The sequence below is a fragment of the Aulonocara stuartgranti genome (genome assembly GCF_965226115.1).
Source record: "Aulonocara stuartgranti genome assembly, chromosome: 8".
Classification (NCBI taxonomy): Eukaryota; Metazoa; Chordata; class Actinopteri; order Cichliformes; family Cichlidae; genus Aulonocara; species Aulonocara stuartgranti.
The window spans coordinates 8,423,657-8,441,169 of NC_138959.1; the positions used below are offsets into that span (position 1 = coordinate 8,423,657).

General features: G+C 38.8%; 2 protein-coding genes across 5 annotated transcripts; both read left to right on the plus strand.

The window, feature by feature from the left end:
• Positions 1-1,945: 1,945 nt before the first annotated feature.
• Positions 1,946-9,595, plus strand: LOC309712384 (uncharacterized protein). Of its 3 annotated transcripts, XM_082543113.1 has the most exons (6): positions 1,947-2,075; positions 3,468-3,602; positions 3,712-4,132; positions 7,358-7,558; positions 7,667-7,796; positions 7,908-9,595. In XM_082543113.1, the coding sequence occupies exons 3-6, from the start codon at positions 3,739-3,741 to the stop codon at positions 8,377-8,379; spliced, it is 1,197 nt and encodes a 398-aa protein (XP_082399239.1). In that variant the 5' UTR covers positions 1,947-2,075; positions 3,468-3,602; positions 3,712-3,738; the 3' UTR covers positions 8,380-9,595. The 3 variants fall into 3 exon arrangements, with proteins under 3 accessions (XP_082399241.1, XP_082399239.1, XP_082399240.1); XM_082543115.1 differs by lacking the exon at positions 3,468-3,602 and having other exon boundaries at positions 1,946-2,075; positions 3,988-4,132; XM_082543114.1 differs by lacking the exons at positions 1,947-2,075; positions 3,468-3,602; positions 3,712-4,132 and adding an exon at positions 4,483-5,257.
• Positions 9,596-11,031: 1,436 nt separating this feature from the next.
• Positions 11,032-16,908, plus strand: LOC309712385 (rap1 GTPase-GDP dissociation stimulator 1-A). 2 transcript variants are annotated; one of them, XM_082543116.1, is made up of 6 exons: positions 11,032-12,286; positions 14,622-14,729; positions 14,989-15,075; positions 15,209-15,331; positions 15,545-15,670; positions 15,978-16,908. In XM_082543116.1, the coding sequence occupies exons 1-6, from the start codon at positions 12,175-12,177 to the stop codon at positions 16,448-16,450; spliced, it is 1,029 nt and encodes a 342-aa protein (XP_082399242.1). In that variant the 5' UTR covers positions 11,032-12,174; the 3' UTR covers positions 16,451-16,908. The 2 variants fall into 2 exon arrangements, with proteins under 2 accessions (XP_082399242.1, XP_082399243.1); XM_082543117.1 differs by lacking the exon at positions 14,989-15,075 and having other exon boundaries at positions 11,035-12,286.
• Positions 16,909-17,513: the final 605 nt, after the last annotated feature.

A 17,513-nucleotide genomic window follows, 5' to 3' on the forward strand; every position in this document is an offset into this window, starting at 1 on the left:
CCCAAACTTTTTGATGTGCAGTTAGACCCTGACCCCATTTTGATTCTTATTGGACTATCGGGACAATCTAAAAAACTTAAGAGCACACAGATCCCCCTCCTGGTCTATGGCCTGATGTGTGCAAACAGACTGATTCTCCTCCTATGGAAGGGAAAAGAATTGCCCTCCTTGAAAGCCTGGATTTCCGTATTGACAGATACTCTTCATCTGGAAAGGATCCGCTACATTATAAATGACAAACTGGAGGACTTCGATCAGATTTGGAGGCCGCTCATTGAGCACCTGGAAATTATGAACAAATGAGAGTTATTATGTGGACTTCACCATTGCTTAAAATAAGCTGATAGCACTCTGGGATAAGGGTAGGGAGGAGGGGTTTGGGTTTTTTTTTTGGTTTTTTTGACCACCCTTTTCGGTACGTTTTGTTTTTTCCTGTTTTTGTTGTTTGGGTTTGTTTTGTTTTTTGTTGCTATTGTTGTTGTTCGCTTTGTTTTTCCTTTTTTTTTTTTTTGATGCCAAAACTGTAAAAAGGAAGCAATGTCAGTCTATGGGACAATTTGTGATTGTTATTTGTGCTTCACAATAAAAATATTTAAAGAGGTCTCACTGTGATGGTGCTGAGGGTCAAGTGTTTCCTCTTTAGCTCGCTGTTGTGCTTAATCACTTGTGGTATCGTCGTGTCAGGAACATATCAAGCTCATAAATGCAAGACTGTGCTTATATTGCTTTGTTATCAGTGCAATGGCTCTGTAATGTTCTGTGCTTATTATGAACAGTGAACGGTTGGTGTTAACGAGCCTCACAGAAGATACATAAGAATCCAAGGGAAATTATGGATATGGGACAAAAGATTAGGAGACAATATTAAACCAATGCCGATGTTTAAAAACAAAAAAAAGAGTAATGGCCTGCAGTAAAAAGGTTTCAACATCAATGTTTTTCGTAGTGAGTTTGTTTCAACCTGACACACTGAAATTTAAGAAAAAAGAAAACTTAATCCTCTTGATCATTGTGCTCTTCAAACTACCTAAATAAATTTAACCGAAGTATCCAAAAAACAAAGCATGTGTTTTTGTTGTGCGTTTACTTTGCCTGCAAAGTCTGTAACATCTGTAACACTCGTCTATCTTGTGTAATATTCACATATATCCAGTAGGGGGGGCGCGAAGGCCATGGTTGACCATTTAAATTGCAGTAAGGTATTTTTTTTCTTGTGTAATCACGTTTTATTTTTATACTCCAGTGTTAATCCAGTCTTTGCATGTATCCCCTGGAAAATGCGGGCGACTTTAATTGATTTTGTATTTATAATTCCGTTTTTTAAAAAAAAAGTATTATAATCTTTTTAAATTGGTAATATTATGTATACTTTACTTTTTTTATTGTTTTTTTTCTCAGATGCTTATGTGTACCTTATAATTTCGCCATACCCTAAAACTGTAGCCATTACACACACACACACACACACACACACACACACACAGTGTAACAACTGGAGAATATGTTTTTCACTGAGTCATGACCAACCAACACTATGCTGAAGGATGTGTCTCTATATTTGGACATTATTTAACCATCATATATTCATCTATGGTTCAACCTGTAATAAAACTGGGGGAAAATCCGCTAACTAACCTATTATACTGTCAAAACTTCTGCTTCCAGCTAAAAGCAGAGAACTGAATATATCGTCCAGATTAAAAGAAAGTAGATTATTATAAAAACTCCTGGTCTTCTATATTTTACTAAATAGTTTTGTGGTAGAATTACATTTTAAAAGAAGAAAACAGATACATCTTCATACATGTGTATTTGATCAAAGAAAAAAAGCGAGTCGGAAATACCGCCCCCTGTGGGCTACTGACTACATTCTTGCCCAATAATAACTCGCTTGTTGTGTGATTGATGTGTGAGTTGACCAATGAGAGAGGGGATTACGGCTCCTGGGCGGTAGTGGACACAGCTGATTTGCAACCCGCTGAAGAAACTGCAGAGAAGAAGGGAAAATGTCGCTGGCTTCGACGCGGACCGTTCTAGGATCAGTGTCCTTTTAGGAAAAACTAGAAGGCATTTCGGTGAGTGGGACTGCCGTCACTAGTTGCACCCAAGGTTAGGGCTTGTGAATTTGGTGTGTCCCGTCCAGAAACGCAAAGGTCCGCCTCAGTTTCGCCAGCTTTGTGTAACGTTTCAGGCTCGCCCCACAGAGAAACACAGTGGGAGCAAGGCAGCCATGATGAATGTTAGACACTTTAAATGCGGACGCGTTGATGAAATTGGCGTCTTTAGCTGGTAGCTTTAAAAGTCAGGCGCGGTTGCTACATCAAGTATCAGTTGTTTTTAACTTCTTCTAAACTTTATGTTACTTAAAAAAAAAACTTGTTTGCACATCAACGCTGGCCATCCGTGCGAGTGGGCGCGAGACTCAAACTTATTCATCTCGATTGTTCCTGCCTTTCAAAGCTCTTATGAGTTTAATTGTTTTACGTAATCTTGGACAGAAACATATTAGCTCTTTGAGCTAAAATACGGATGTTTTAATTTGACTCCTCTCACAAAGCAGCCGAGCTGTGACCTCTAACTTGCACCATCACTTGGCTGCTGTAAGGTGACGTTGTAAGGTGTAGCACGTGCTGATGATGCAGTCCTTTCAGTTGCTAAACTGTACGTGAAGCCACAGGTCTGAGATTTTTTACATTTTGTTTATCCTTTAATAATTTATTTTCCACATCTTCCACACTCAAGTTGATGGTTGGACGTAGGAGAGCATTGTTTTTTCTCTTATTGTCTTTTTTCTCTGAATCGTCTCCTTGTGTCCCAGATCTCTAGATTGACATATATACTCATTAGCCTCTGTATTATTAGGTCTAGGAGCCCCTTTTCTCTTCAGAGCTGCCTTTATACTTCAAGCAGTTGCTCAGGTGTACCTAATGTAGTGGCTGGTGACTGTATGTGCATCTATAGCACTTTGGAAGTGGTATTGTGATTTTTCCAGGGGCTCTAAAAATCTGATATTTTTATCACATTCAAAAATAACATAATCAGTATCACATGTAAGAAACTAAAACCAGGAAATTTGGAGGTCATTTGTATCTCCCGCACTCAGAATATTTCAATCATTAATCAATTTTCTAATACATGTCTTGAACAATTATTTGGCTTGATAGTTTTGATATAACCAGGTTATTTCCAACACTTTCCTAAAATACACTGACAAATGAAACTGTTTCTGTGAATCAGAAAAAAATTGGAAACATGTAAAAATGCAGTTCATTGAGTTGGTTTTTGTTTGTTTTATGACAATAGAAGTCTTCGTTTATTATGAACATTTCCTGCTTTTTGAATAATTCAAATGTCATTTGAATACATCTCACCTGTACATTTAACTCTGTGGACTGCAGCAAATGTACGTTATCCTATTTACTGACAGACTAATATGTCCTAATTTATCTTTTTCTTCTTGTCTACAGAATGGCATTTCTGCTGTATTGTTGCCATGAGTGAATAAAAGTGTCACACAGCAGGACAAAACAAGGGAAAAGTAAAAGTTTAGGTTTTACCTGAACGATAAGGGAGTCAGCTGGCATATGTTCCTGTTTTGTGAGGTCAGCTTTAACTATAACCATTTAAGCCCATAAGAGTATACTGTAACACTACATGGGCCTCTAGGGCAATCTGAACTGATAATTAAAGCCTCTTCTCCTTCTGCTGCAGTTAGCAAGGTAATATTTCAACAAAGACATGGACCCATCTGCCCGAATGGTGAGCCTGGATAACCAGGGGAACATGGTTTTCACAGTTGTAAAGCCAGTTATGGGCATATTTCAGGTGTCTTCAGAGCAAAATGGCAGTGCTCCACAAGGGAGCATGGGTCTACAGGGTTTAGCTGAAAGCACATTAGTCCTCCCTCAGGCACAAGGTCAGCCTCCACTAGACCAGAACCAGATGGAAATGAACACCATACAGCCTCATATTCAGCCTCTGATGCAGGTTTCTGCCCCAGTCCAGACTGAGAATTTACCTGCGAATCAGGATCTCCCACAAAGCTCAAGCGAAAATACAGAGTCCGCTAGCCAGATCGCATTTGCTGAGGTTTCATCACTCCTGGATCCCAACATGAAAGGATCAAAAGCTCGTAAGTAGCCAGTTGTTTGAAATCACACTATCTGAATGTTTTTCAATCTTATGGCTCCAAGTAAAATACAATGAAGTGAAAATTTTGCAAAGTAACGTAAAAAGAAAGCACACTATCTGTCAGTTTTAGGTTTTGCATATCAGAACATTAAGTCCTTACCAGTTCTTAAAACAATGTAAATAATACAAATGAAAGATTGTGTTAAGTGTTAACAAAAACTAAAACAAAATACTGAAGCAGTGAAAAACTAAGTATACCCTATGATTCAGTAGCTTATAGAGCTACATTTAGCAGCAATAATTTGAAATAGTTGTTTACTGTGTGACTTTCAGCCTCTGGTATCATTATGGAGGACTTCTGACTAGGGGTGGGCAGCAGAAAAGGTAGAAACGATATAAATTTGGCCAACGGTAGAGATTTTGACTATACCCCTCTACCGTGATAGCGCATGTTGATGGTGTCATTGAGCTGCGCCTGTTTTGGTCGAAAGCATTGCAGCGACTGCAAACAACATCATCTGCAAATTACTGCGCTTCCTCCACTTCCCTACCATTGATTCATTAATGCTGAATTCTCTCGCAGCTGCTCTATTCCCATGTTGTTGCAGTATATTAATAACTAACCTCGTATTGTGGATGGATTATCTCAGTTGTTCTCCTGACTGAAGTTTGGTCTGTTTATAGCATCCTGCTATGCAATTGCATTTGTCCCCAACCACCCTCACGTTAACTTTTATCGAGTGGAAAAAGGTTAGCGTTCATTCTTCAGCTTTACTGTGCTAATGTTATGTTAACTAGGGCTGCCACGATTAGTCGACTAGTCACGATTACGTCGACTATTAAAATCGTTGACGACTGATTTAATAGTCGACGCGTCGTTTGAAGCTTTGTAAGATCCCAAAAGACGCAGGTAGTAGGATTTAAGAGTGCAATAACGGACTGAAACAGAAGATGGCAGCACTGCATGTACAAGGATGCCAGCTGCCGTTAAACCCCGAAGAAGAAGTAGCTCTGTCCCAGAATTCATAGCGCGGCCCCGCTCAGTTTCCAACAATGGCGGCAGCTAGTTTTAATATTACTCTTATTATTCTTTCTGGGTCACAAAATAAACGTTTAACATTTTCAGGTGAGAATGTAACTGCGTAAACCTCAAATATCTGCTCAGTTTATCAAGACACCACATATTTTCAAAAGCGCTCCGACGTTTTCGGAGACGTCTGTTACCCACTAGCTCGATAGCTAGCTGGGGGCAAGGCTCACTAGAGCCGGTGAGAACACTGGACTCCTGGCAAATCGTTTTCAAACCCACCGCCGTCTTTCGCTACTCAGGTTTAACATGAATAAGTCACTTAGATAATTTAAAAATGTTATTGTTTGGCTTTTTTTAGTATTTTATTTGTTCCTGAGTAAATCGGTTTGGCTGAAATTAAAGTTATAGTTTTTACACAGCTGAATAAACATCAAGCAGACAGCTGATTATCAGAAGTGTGAGATGCTCGAGAATATACTCCGGTGTCCTGTTATATTTTAGATAGCAAGAAGTTATTAAACTTCACTGAAACAATCTGTAAATTTCATTAAAATTTAATAAACTATCATCTTGTCTTTATTTTTAGTTAGCACAGACCTTAAACACTTAAAGCTGTAAGCTAATGATAGTTATATAAAAGCAGATACTGCTGGTGCAATAAGCTGTACGCTCTACGTCCAATGGATGCATGATCTGATTAGTCGACTAATCGCAAAAATAATCTGAATAGTCGACTATCAAAATAATAGTTTGTGGCAGCCCTAATGCTAACGTAGCTGTTTTGCTAGCGATCACGTAGGACATCATTATATATCAGCTAGTCTGATTTCAGTAACCCTACAAAAGTCACTGCTGTTTACTTTTGTCTTCATTTATGTTGGAAGTGATAGCAGAGCTATATGTTTTAATTTTTTCATTAATCTCTCAGTCAGAACATGCTATATCATGTTTAGGTGGAAACTAGCGAGCTAACTTCCTGCTAACTTCTCACTCCGTTGAATTTAAAACATTCTGTTTTCATGGATGCCTGGATGTTAAACTTAATTGTTACACCTGATAAAGCAGCAACGCTGATCATTTTATTAAAGATGAAAGAATTTAGACAGTTTTTAACTCTCAGTGATGCCGCAGTTTTCGTTTGCCTATTTTGGACCCAGATTACTCCGCAATGCTCCTGACTTCGGCAGCCGTAATGCTCTGGCAATCCATCAAGTGGTACGCCTTCATAGCTTACCAAAGTCGTACTAAAACATTTTTGACAGATTTCTGCACGCCGCGTACAACATAAAATTGGTTCGAGGTCAGTAAGCACAACCAGAATTCATACATAAGGCACAATGTCAATTTTTGAGAAAATTAAAGGATTTTAAGTGTGCCTTATAGTGTGTAAAATACGTTATACAGAAGAAAAGAATATATCGCGATATATATCGTTACCGCACATGCTTCAAATTATACTGCGATATGGATTTTAAGCCATATCGCCCAGCCCTACTTCTGACCTATCCTTCTTTACAACTTTGCTTAGTTGACTAAAGTCTGCAGGTCATTGTTTATGCACAGCTCTCTTAAGGTTCACACCATTTTAGTTTGGTTAAGGTCTAAGGACTTTGGGCCATTCTATAGATTCGCCCCTGTGCTTGGGCCTTGGCTGCTTTGCAGATAACCTCGCCTCTGACTTTATGGTTGACTCTGTGATTGCTCAGTTTAAAAATGGCCTTGTAACCCTTTCCATGGACATTAACAATTGCTTCTCTAAGACCGTTGCTGAGGTCTTTCCTTCTTAGCATTGTGTTACCGTGCACCTGAATGCTCCAGACCATCAAACTCCCAAAACATCTGCTTTTATACAGGTGCTCACACTTAATAATGGTCAGGTTTAATAATATTTATACTGTTAATTCCCAGAAAAAAACTAAGAGTTTGCTTATTTTTTAAGACACTCTAAGGATCAGAGCATTTTTCCTATATCCTGATATGTAAAACTTTAGAGATCAAAGAGGCTGTGCTTTCTATTTGCCACAACTCCCTGAAGTCATTTATTCAGCAAATGTATAATGTTTCCTTGATTCTAGCCCTTACAGTTTAAAATGTTAGATTTTAAAAAACAATTTCCCTGTTCAGATTTGATCAGATGCTGTTTCATTCTAATCCTGCTGTGCTGATTTATGTCCCTCTGTTTTGCTCTAATTTCAGGGAAATATCTCATCTCATATGATGAAATTAAAAGGCGTCTGCAGGCTCCAGAAAAGATGTCCCTGCGGTCTTTGGCAGCGTACACTCGGGTCAGCAGAGGACCAGCCAGCAAGAAAACACTCCTGGAGTCACTTAATGTACTCGGCCTCACGCCAAGCACAACTACCTCTGTATCCTCGTCCTTCTCCAAACTCACTGAAGGTTAGAGGTGTGTGTGTGTGGGGTGGCGTGTGTGTGTGTAAAGCCATGTTTGGAATTGATAATGAGTTTGAAAGACTCGGCTGCTTATTTGGTTAATTTATTTTTTAGGTGACACCAGAGCTCTGTGTGACGATATGAAGGATTTTGCCCATGACTACATTGACTATGGCAACATGGCAAAGCAGCTTATCCCAGAGACAAATACAGTTCAACACTGGTCCAAAATTATTGAAACAAAGTATGTCTTTCATTACTGTGGGTCCTGTATAACATGGTTACTGTGCTTGTGAAAATAAAACATCATAATTAAGCGACCAGTTTACATTAACACTTTCCCTTTTTCTCCTAGGAACCATCTTGAGGATATGAGAAAGTGTTTTAGGGACCCAGTCAACAGTGGTGCATTCGACAACGTCACTCATGGCCTCGGTCTTGGAATGCTTGATGTTGCACTGGACATGATTATTATGGTAATTGAACAGCAGATTCGCATCCTGTCTGGTGTCGCAGCATCTGACCCGGCCGACTCAGGTCCACAAATGCGCCGTGTCCGCAGACGCCACCGCAAAACTCGCTCGATGGACAATGAGAAGCTTCATAAGGTGTCTGGAGGGGAAAAAGAACAAGGAAAGCTCATTTCAAAAGCCAAAGGTCGAATCAGAGCCAAGAAGAAGATCAGACAGGAAACTGTAGCTTCTGGACCTGTGGAGACCCAGGCAGAGCCGTGCAAGCCAGATGGTGTGGAGAGTAATGTCCTCACTCTGGTGTCTGTAGGTTACGAGACTGTATCCAGCGGCCTCGGTTCAGTTGGACCCGTTTGATACTTGCTCACATGATAAGTATAAAGACCCAGTCATAGTGCTGTTCAAACTGATTCTCAGCGATCGGACAGAGGTCGGGGTAAATTAAGCTCCCCACTGTAATGAGCGCAAAATCATCACAACATGTTACATATTGGTGTCAGGCTTTAAGGAGCTATTCACTTTCTTCTAGAAAGTTGTAATATGTAGTCAGAGCCACAGCTGGTTAACCTACCTTATCAGTAAGGCTGGAAATACACACAGGCTTGATGGCTTTTTTTAATATGTATTTCTTTTCAAAGGTGCATATTTAACATGCCCAAAGTTTAAAATAAAGAGGTCAGCATATTTACAAGTAAAGCTCAGGCTTCAGCCACTCTAAAGCACTGAATATTTTGCGCCCACCTTCTGTTAAAACCTTGTTTGCAAAGAGCAGAAACTCAAGACAAAGGTAGGATAGCTGTGAATTCTTTAAGGCTGTTGTAGTAGTCATGAAATAAGAAATACTGTAGCTGAAAATGGGCACAATAGGATTTAACAACCCCCTCTATTATTTGTTCAATCCATGCACAAAAACAAGTGTGACAAGACAAAGTTTTCATGGCACTCTGTGCAATAGTTTGTTTTTGTTGTTTTTTTTGTTTTGTTTTTTATTAAAGCAAAGTAAATGAAATATGGCTTTAACCTTATGTTTTGTTTCATTTGGATGGACTTTTTTAAAACAGTTTCCACTTTCTGTGCTAAGTTAGGCAATCTGGTGAAACTGCTGCATGTTTACTGTGTACCTGATACAGCTGTGGTGTCAGTCATGTCATCTCAGCCTTTGCAAGAAAGCCAATAAGTGCATTTTCCAAAATCTCCAGATATCTTTTTAAATTGATCATTTGCTGCTTCAGTAACAGGTTTTGTTTCTTGGTATCAGTTAGAATCCAATCATACATTATTTTTTCAGTCAACAGAACATCTGGTACATGGATAATATCAAATGTAGATTATATTTTTTTGGCTTGTGGTACATTGTCTCCTGTTTTAATGTTGTATTTATTCCTTAGATTTTCACGTCTGTACTAGAATACTGGAAATAGAGGTTTTTACTTGAGTTGAGTAAAACAGGATGATCTAGTTTTAAGAATTGTCTTCTGTTGTTCTTTTTGTTATCTCATAAATGGAGCAAGAGCTGACAGAGGCTTTAAATACCCCTATCAGCTGCAATATTAAAGTTCATCTGGGAAACCTAGAGTGTTGTCACCCTACCTGTTTAAACAGCCTTGCTGTCTGAACTAGAGATGGCACGATACCACTTTTTTATGTCCGATACCGATATCATAAATTTGGATATCTGCCGATACCGATATGAATCCGATATAGTGTTTTTTAATCAACAAAACTGTTTTTTAAAATATCTTGCTGCATTTTGCAAGTCTGCAAGTTCATACTCAAGTTTAAAACAACAACTACACTAAAGCTATTCTGTTATACCTGTATACAAAAAAAATATTTCATAGTTCAGCAATACTGATCAATCTAATAAACTTAGACCTACACCATCCTCCCTATTCTGGTATTTTAAAGAGTACTTAGCGTAAATATTAAGCAACCTAACTAATAGGGTTCCAACTCCCAGCAACAACAAAAATAAATAAATAAAAAATAGGGAACCACCCCTCACGCTCCACCTCATGATGCTTAATCGACGTAATCAACCTTAATTTGATGCAGTGTGAAAAAAAATGCACAGAAATCAATTATTTTTCAAGAAATATTAAATAGATTCAACATCTTTCTTCAGCAAAATTGCAGACTGCACAGATGGTACCTTCCCAAAGTAAAAAGTACTATAGCTTACTAGGGTATATATATTAGACTTAATAGTCACTATATACAGTAATTGACTTCTATTCATTTTACATCAAATTAAAACTTTGGGTGTCAGATAATTATTTATTAAAAGCTCGACATTTTAAATGAGAATAAGAAAGAAAAGTATGTCTTTGTGCCCCCTTTTCCCAGTTAATGCCCTATCGGCCCCCCTGGCTAAACTTTGCTAGATCCGCCCCTGCACAGTTACCAGCCGTCAGCTACGTAGAAAAAGATCCTGGTGTAGAAAGTAATATTAAATAAATTGTAACAACAGCTTATCAAGCTTAAACGTGCTGCTGTTGTTCAGCCGCTGGTTTGCTCTTTCTGGCGCAAAGTGGACCAAAAACAAACGAGAGACAGACTCGCGACAGAAAAGCCGATCAGCTGATCATTAAGCAGTTTCACGATTGAAGTAGCAGCCGGAGAGCGAGAGGCAGTCGCTCGTTAAGCTTAACGTGGGAATGCTTTACAAACATTCAGAGATGGACTTACACACTTGCTTTACTTCTCTCGGGGATAACTTTGTCGGAGATGAAATGCCAGGTTGCTAGCGAAGCTCCAAATGCTATCCAGACCACCGACAGGTCCCGCATGCCACAGCTGCTCTATCACGTGATGCATACTGCTCCGACGTTCTGAGGCGAGTTACGGCGTGTTGCAAGTTTTGTGAGGTGCTTTCGTGATATTTAATGGATCGGATTACATTTTTTATTTTTCTCCGATATCCGATCCAGTAATTTAGGTCAGTATCGGACCGATACCGATACGTAATATCGGATCGGTCCATCTCTAGTCTGAACCCACCCCCTCACTGCTATGGCAGTTGCATTTGATGATGGGTAAGCGGGTTAATGCCCACCACTGCTGAAAAAACTGCTCAGGAAAATATCAAAGAGCCAAAGCAACCAACTCAGATTGGGGTGGCACCACCCTACATCCCAAAATACCTGCAACCAATGGTGCCAGACACTAATGGAGACCCCACTGCTTGAGCTGATTTGGTTGTACATGGGAGGATATAAATCTAGTTTAAAATAATCAGTTAATAGAGAAGAATTGGAGTGCCAGAGTTGGATTAAAGATTGAAAACAAAATTATAACCACCAGCTTAACATTTTTGTAGGTCCCCATTTTGAGGCTATTTCAACTCTGACCTATTTCGTGTCCCATCCAGTGGTGTCTGGCACCGGAGGGCAGGGGAGGGTTCACCCTGCATAGATGCAGTTTGTTGTACTCTTCACCCTGTTCCTTGAAATCCAGAAAAGCAGTTTTTGCAAATTGGCAGAGTGCACTGTCTGCAGCAACATTTAGAAAAGCTGTACTAGCCAAAGTCAAACCCACATAAATACTCAAACCTCTCAAAAGAATCTTGTTTTATAAGCAGATGAATAACTGCTTTTCAGTGCGTTTCACCTGTTGTTGTAATAAACTCATCAGATTCAATTCTAATCCAAACTGACACAATGGGGAAAAATTACGCCTAATAATAAGGTTGTATACAAGAACAGATGTCCATATGTCTGTGCTGTTTTGACTTGGATTTTTATAGAAGGTGAAAGGCATTACGGGAGTATAGAAATACACTCAGCAGAGTCAGCCAAGTGCTAATACCTTAACAGTGCACACGCACACACATCCACAAGTGGTGAGTGGAAGAGAGAACAGCTTTAGTGAGGATTTGCTCTGTATTAACCCTGACAGGGAACACAGAGTCAGCTGGAGCACAAGGAAGCCAGAGTAGATAGACCTGTAGGAAAATAGAGGGAAAAAAGCAACAGTGCAGGGAGGTATGAAATACACTGTCGTCAAAAGGATGTGTAAGTTGAAATAGGGGGTCCTCCAAGCAGCAGCTAATGACTCGAAAATACGGCACTAAAAGAAAAAAGACGACAGCTTTTAAAAAGTGCTGTGCATTTTGAAACATGTCGATCTAAGATAGGTACGACTGGTCCAGAGATGGCAGCACGGAGCACAATGGGGCACCCCAATGTGCCCCTCTCACACAAACACATGCATTCCCAGAGGGACAAAAACAGATCCAGTCGACTGCAACCTTACACACCAAATGGTGAGTAGAAGAGTGGCATGACTGAATATGTTACACTGTAAAGAAAATTGTTAGAAGTCACAGATCGTAGATATTGGCTTTTGATGTTGTTGTGATTGCAACACTAACAATAGGGAATAGCACCTGCATGGTGGTGGTTGTTGTTTTTGTGCTTCACATAAAACTGTCTGCACTTAGGTAGATGTTAGCTGTCTTGTTTGAAATAAATTTTTTTGTATTTATAACTAAGATAAGATTCAAACCAACAAGCTCTCCTGTAGTTTCTATGAATTTGTAAAGGGCCATTCCAATTTTCATAAAACAATTTTTAACTGGCAATGCTATGTTCAGCCTGTTCTTCAACATGTGTTTTCATCAGTCCAACCAGTCTTTGTTGTTAATTCCTGTGCAATGTGACAGTTGCACAACCCTCAAGTCTGAGCTTCATAGTGCACAACCATGAACAACAATGGCATCGATTTGTTTCCATTTACATCACTGCTGTGTAGTAATACAGTTTATATGCATGATAACTTCACTCCATTACGTCTTCACTTAAATGGATTTCACGGTGAGAACAAAGCTGAAATGTGTCTGATCACAGTTATGTTACAAGAGCAACACTCTAACCGAAGCTTTATACTTGGTGAATGATCATCTTTTCTGTACAAACAATGTTTTTTGTATCCAAACATGAACTGATGGCCACAGCAGAAGAGAGTGTAAATCAGATTTGATTAGTTAGCAGTGAGGTGTGCCAAGCTTCTACTGCAGCACTGTTTCGTTAACTCTGTTTTTTCTGCTTTGCACAAGTATATGCAGGCTATATACCGATACTAGTGTATATATACACACAACAAAACCTTTAATGCAAGTTCAGCAGGTCGTGCAGTTGGATATTAGTATTCTACAAATTTGACTGTTGTCTAGTAAATTCAACTAACTTCAAATCCAAATTGTTTGGCTATAACCGGTAAGGATGGCAGACCTCTTCTTATGAAAGATTTATATTATATTATTGAATATCTTCTTGTGATTAGTAAGCTTTGATGCTGATCCTCAGTAGTTGTCCAGACATCCTTTTACATACAGTTATACAAAAACACAGTAACACTTTTGACATTGTATATATGAGAGCTTACAAAACTGACCCTAATTCTCTGAATTTTATATATAATACATCCTACTTATTAATACTTGGCTTACCTTTTTTTTTAAACATCATTTTTATGTCTTTTTTGTATCTAGGGAAAATGTTTTATGCTTTTTTAACTTTGCACTGTCTTTGTTGGTCTAACTAGAATCCTGTACATCTGGTACAAACCTGACCCTAACCTTCTCCAATCACAGTCCCACAACTTTCCATCTAGCTCTAACTTTTAAATTGTCCATCTTTGTAGTTTAGCATCCAAAATCTCACCTACGTGTATTGCTTGCTATCAAATATCACCATGCAGACACTGCTTGTTCAGAGTTAATCGTTGTGTTTGATTTATTTAAGTCTGGGATATCAAACTTAGGGCCCACCAAATGGTCCAGTCTGGCCTATTGGATAACTCTGTAAAAATATAGAAATTTTAAAGAAGAAGAGCATAAACTGTATTTTCATTTATTTTACTTTTTATTTTACATTTATTTTGTCTTCTAACTGACAAAGACCGTAAGTAAGAGTAAGTAACAGATAAACCATTACTTTAGAAAAATAAAAGCTTTTTTATTATTACTACTCGCCCAGTGAGTCTTGTTGATGGATTTAAAAAACATTTACTACAGCAGCATTTCTTTATAACGCAGAAAAGCTGAGACATATTGTTAAATTGTCCTTTTTTTGTCTATAGACTTCTAAGTAAAGAAAGACAGAACCAATTGGAGGAATTCTTTAGGTCATTACTGTAGGCAGTGGTTTCACTGGTCTGCCCCTTGATGTAAAATGAGTTTGACGCTCCTGCTTTAAGCTAATCCTTGGCTTTCTCTTTCTGTGTAACAGCATTAACAAACAGAATGCTAATAAACAGTAAACAGTATAACTGCTAAACATGTGACTCAAAGCAGCACCGGGCACAAGTTTAGCTTCAAAGAGCTTTTCTCATAGGATGACATGGTTCAGCATGTACTTAAAAAAATGCTGATCAGTTGAATGTAAACAAGAAAGAAGCTGACATCTAGATTTTGTGTGTGGAGGTTTTACACGAGGAGCACCTTTTTCATGTTCTTATATTTACTGTTCAAAGTGCAGTAAAACATTATTTCTCTCGTGCTTTGTTTCATGCCCTGCCCAGCTCTTTGTAACATTCATATTTCTTATGCCATCCTTTTATAATTCTTAATATTTCCATTTTCCTGATTGCCCCTGCAGACAACTTAAACAATGCCTTAGGCGCTATCAGAGTCCTCGGTGTGGAGCTCATTGAAGATGAGCTTAAACCCCATTTGAACACAGTGATGGCCAGCATTAAGGAGAAGAGTAAGTTCCTTTAGGTATAACACTATGCAAAGCAATATAAAATATTTGATGCCTTTTGTTTGTTTTTTATGTGTGATGTAAATCTAATGAGGGGTTAATGTCACAGGTGCATGCAATGTATACGAACATGTAGGAATATTTAACAGCACCTATATCATAGGCCGCAAAACCACACTGATAAGAAATGGCCCCATGAAGCGAGATGTGCAAGGCAGTTGTAAGCACTAAGAAGAGGTTAAGCTATATTTGTGTCTCCCAGCAAGTCAACAGCAGGATAAGAAGGCGGCAGAGGGAATTAAGCGTCAGAGAGGTCACGCAAAAAAACAGATTACAAGATTCAGTTCAGGTAACTTGACATATAGTCTATGCAGTCTCTTAAGAGACAAACTCTTCTAAGGCTATATAAAGGGAATCCAACAAGTGTTGGTAGTGTCAAAAATATTAATTATTTTTAAATATGCAATTCCACTTGTGTCCAGAGAAAGGTGCTGCTGAGCAGGTGGTGATCAGTGGGATCTTGCCAATCCTTGCTCTGAGCCTGAGAAGCAGAGGGCCTCTGAGTGTGCTGACTGCAAAACTAGTGGCTGAACTTGCCAGGGAATGTAAGTAATCAATGCTTATATTGTTCTTTATCTATGTACAGTTTATTATTTAATACAAATAAAGTATAATGTTAATCTATAGGTTTGCTGGTGAACCCGAAAGCTTTCTCTCTCTGTTGCTTCAAGTGTTATTAGTCTAGTACAAAGTCTTCTTTATTTACTGTATATTATTTATCAATACACTTTATCAAGGTTTCTTCTTCTTCCCATCAGCTGTGATTCGTAAAGGTTTTGGTGACACGGGCTTGGTTGCGGCTTTGTTGTCGGTCCTGACCAGTTCAGACCAAGAATTGCTTTTCCACGCAGCGAGGGCCGTCTCACGCATGTCTTATGATAGCGGTAAGTTAACACAGTCTGAAGCTTCTATCAAATTCAACACTGCATTTTACATTTGCTTTATGCTATATATCAAATGTCCTGGATTTATTTATTTTTTAGTTAAACAGTACTGAAATAGAAAATACAATCTTATTCATTCTCTTTATGGAAAATAGAAAGCAGCCAACAGGGTTTCTGCTAAATGTTTGACTTACAAAAAATCTGTCAATGTGAGGAAATTTGTTTAAAACAAGTCCCATGTAAAAGTAAATAAATAAAGTTGGCTCAATAAATTGATTTAATATTCAGTGCTCACTTTCCCCTTCAGCTAAGCTGCAGCAACTATTACTACGCCAAGGTGCGGTGCCTCGTCTTGTTGCCATCCTGCTCCAGTTTCCTGATAAGGAGGCCCTGGGGGATGTGTGCCTTCAGGCCCTCTGTAACATCAGTGGAATGGGATTAGCAGAGGAGGCCGGAAGGGTGTGGGAGAGAGGAGCGTCTGTGAGGCCGGGGGAGTCTGTGTTTCACGGCGTTTCTCCTCACACCTGTGGTTTTGACTCTTCTGTGACTCTGGTGCGTGTGTTTCAGTGGGGGCCGGGTCAGTACGCAGTCAGCATCGAGGTTTTCCAGCGCTGCTCGTCCTCTTTCTGGAACCTTCATGGGAACAAACGGACTGCTCACTGGTCCCCCTTTTCCAGCTTTGGAAGCTGCTCAAATTTGTACAAGCTGCTCAAGTTCTCTACAAGGAATATTCCACGGACAAAAAGTCTGAAAACCCGTGTGTTCCACACTTTCCTCTGAAATCTGGAAATACACAAATGTCTCTGGGCTCTTCCCGTTTACTTTAATCAGAATTTTTTGATTTCTTCTTCTTGTTTGCATCTACTTTGTAAGGTTCAATCAAGGAACTATTTATTTATGTGTATTTTCAGAAATGCTAACTTTTGCAACTACATGCGTCACGACACGGATTAGGCAATTCTGCTGTTTTAGTGTCACACTGTGCTGTTTAAATTTGGGCAATAAGTGAATCAAGGATTAGAATAAATAAATCACGTTACATCTAAAACTTTCTATAGTGATGCTCTTCATGTTGAATCATTTCACAAGTGCTTGAAATAATTGTGAATTCCTATTCAAAGGCAGCAATACTGAGAATGTTGTTTTCCTATGTGTTATCGCTAATTCAACTTTGTGCTAAATCTTTGAACGTTTGGATATCTTTGGGAAGCTTTAAATAATAAAATAATTTCAAATTATGTGTGTAAGTGTCTGTACTGAAGTCAAACTTCACAATTAGTTTTGTTAAAGTAATTTTCAAGCATGAATAACGAACGTTCAGAAACATTGTTAGCAAATTTTTAAGATTGTGCAAATTGAGATAATAACAGACCATTTTTCATTTAAATATATAAACTGGGTTTCTTTCTCTTTTTTTCTTACAAATGTACACTCAGTGGCCCTTTTATTATTTATAGCTTGCTATTACTGGGTTGGACCTCTTGTTGCCTTCACAAATGCTTTAATTCTTCATGGCACAGATTCAACAAGGTGCTGGGTCCGTATCAACACGATCATGCGCTTCCTGCAGATTTGTCAGCTTCACATCCATTGTGTACAACAATACTCAGTTGGTTCCAAATACATGCAGTGAAAATATTTACCACACCATTATAACATCTGAACTGCCAAAGCAGGGTAAGATGGATCCGTGCTTTTATGTTACTGACACATTCTGACCTTACGATTAAATGTCGTAGCACAAATTGAGTCCTCATTCCTACTCTTTAATTTTGGTGAGTTTATAGTCTCAGTTTCATGTTAGCTGTGACACCTGATTTGGTCTTCTGCTGCTCAAGCCCAT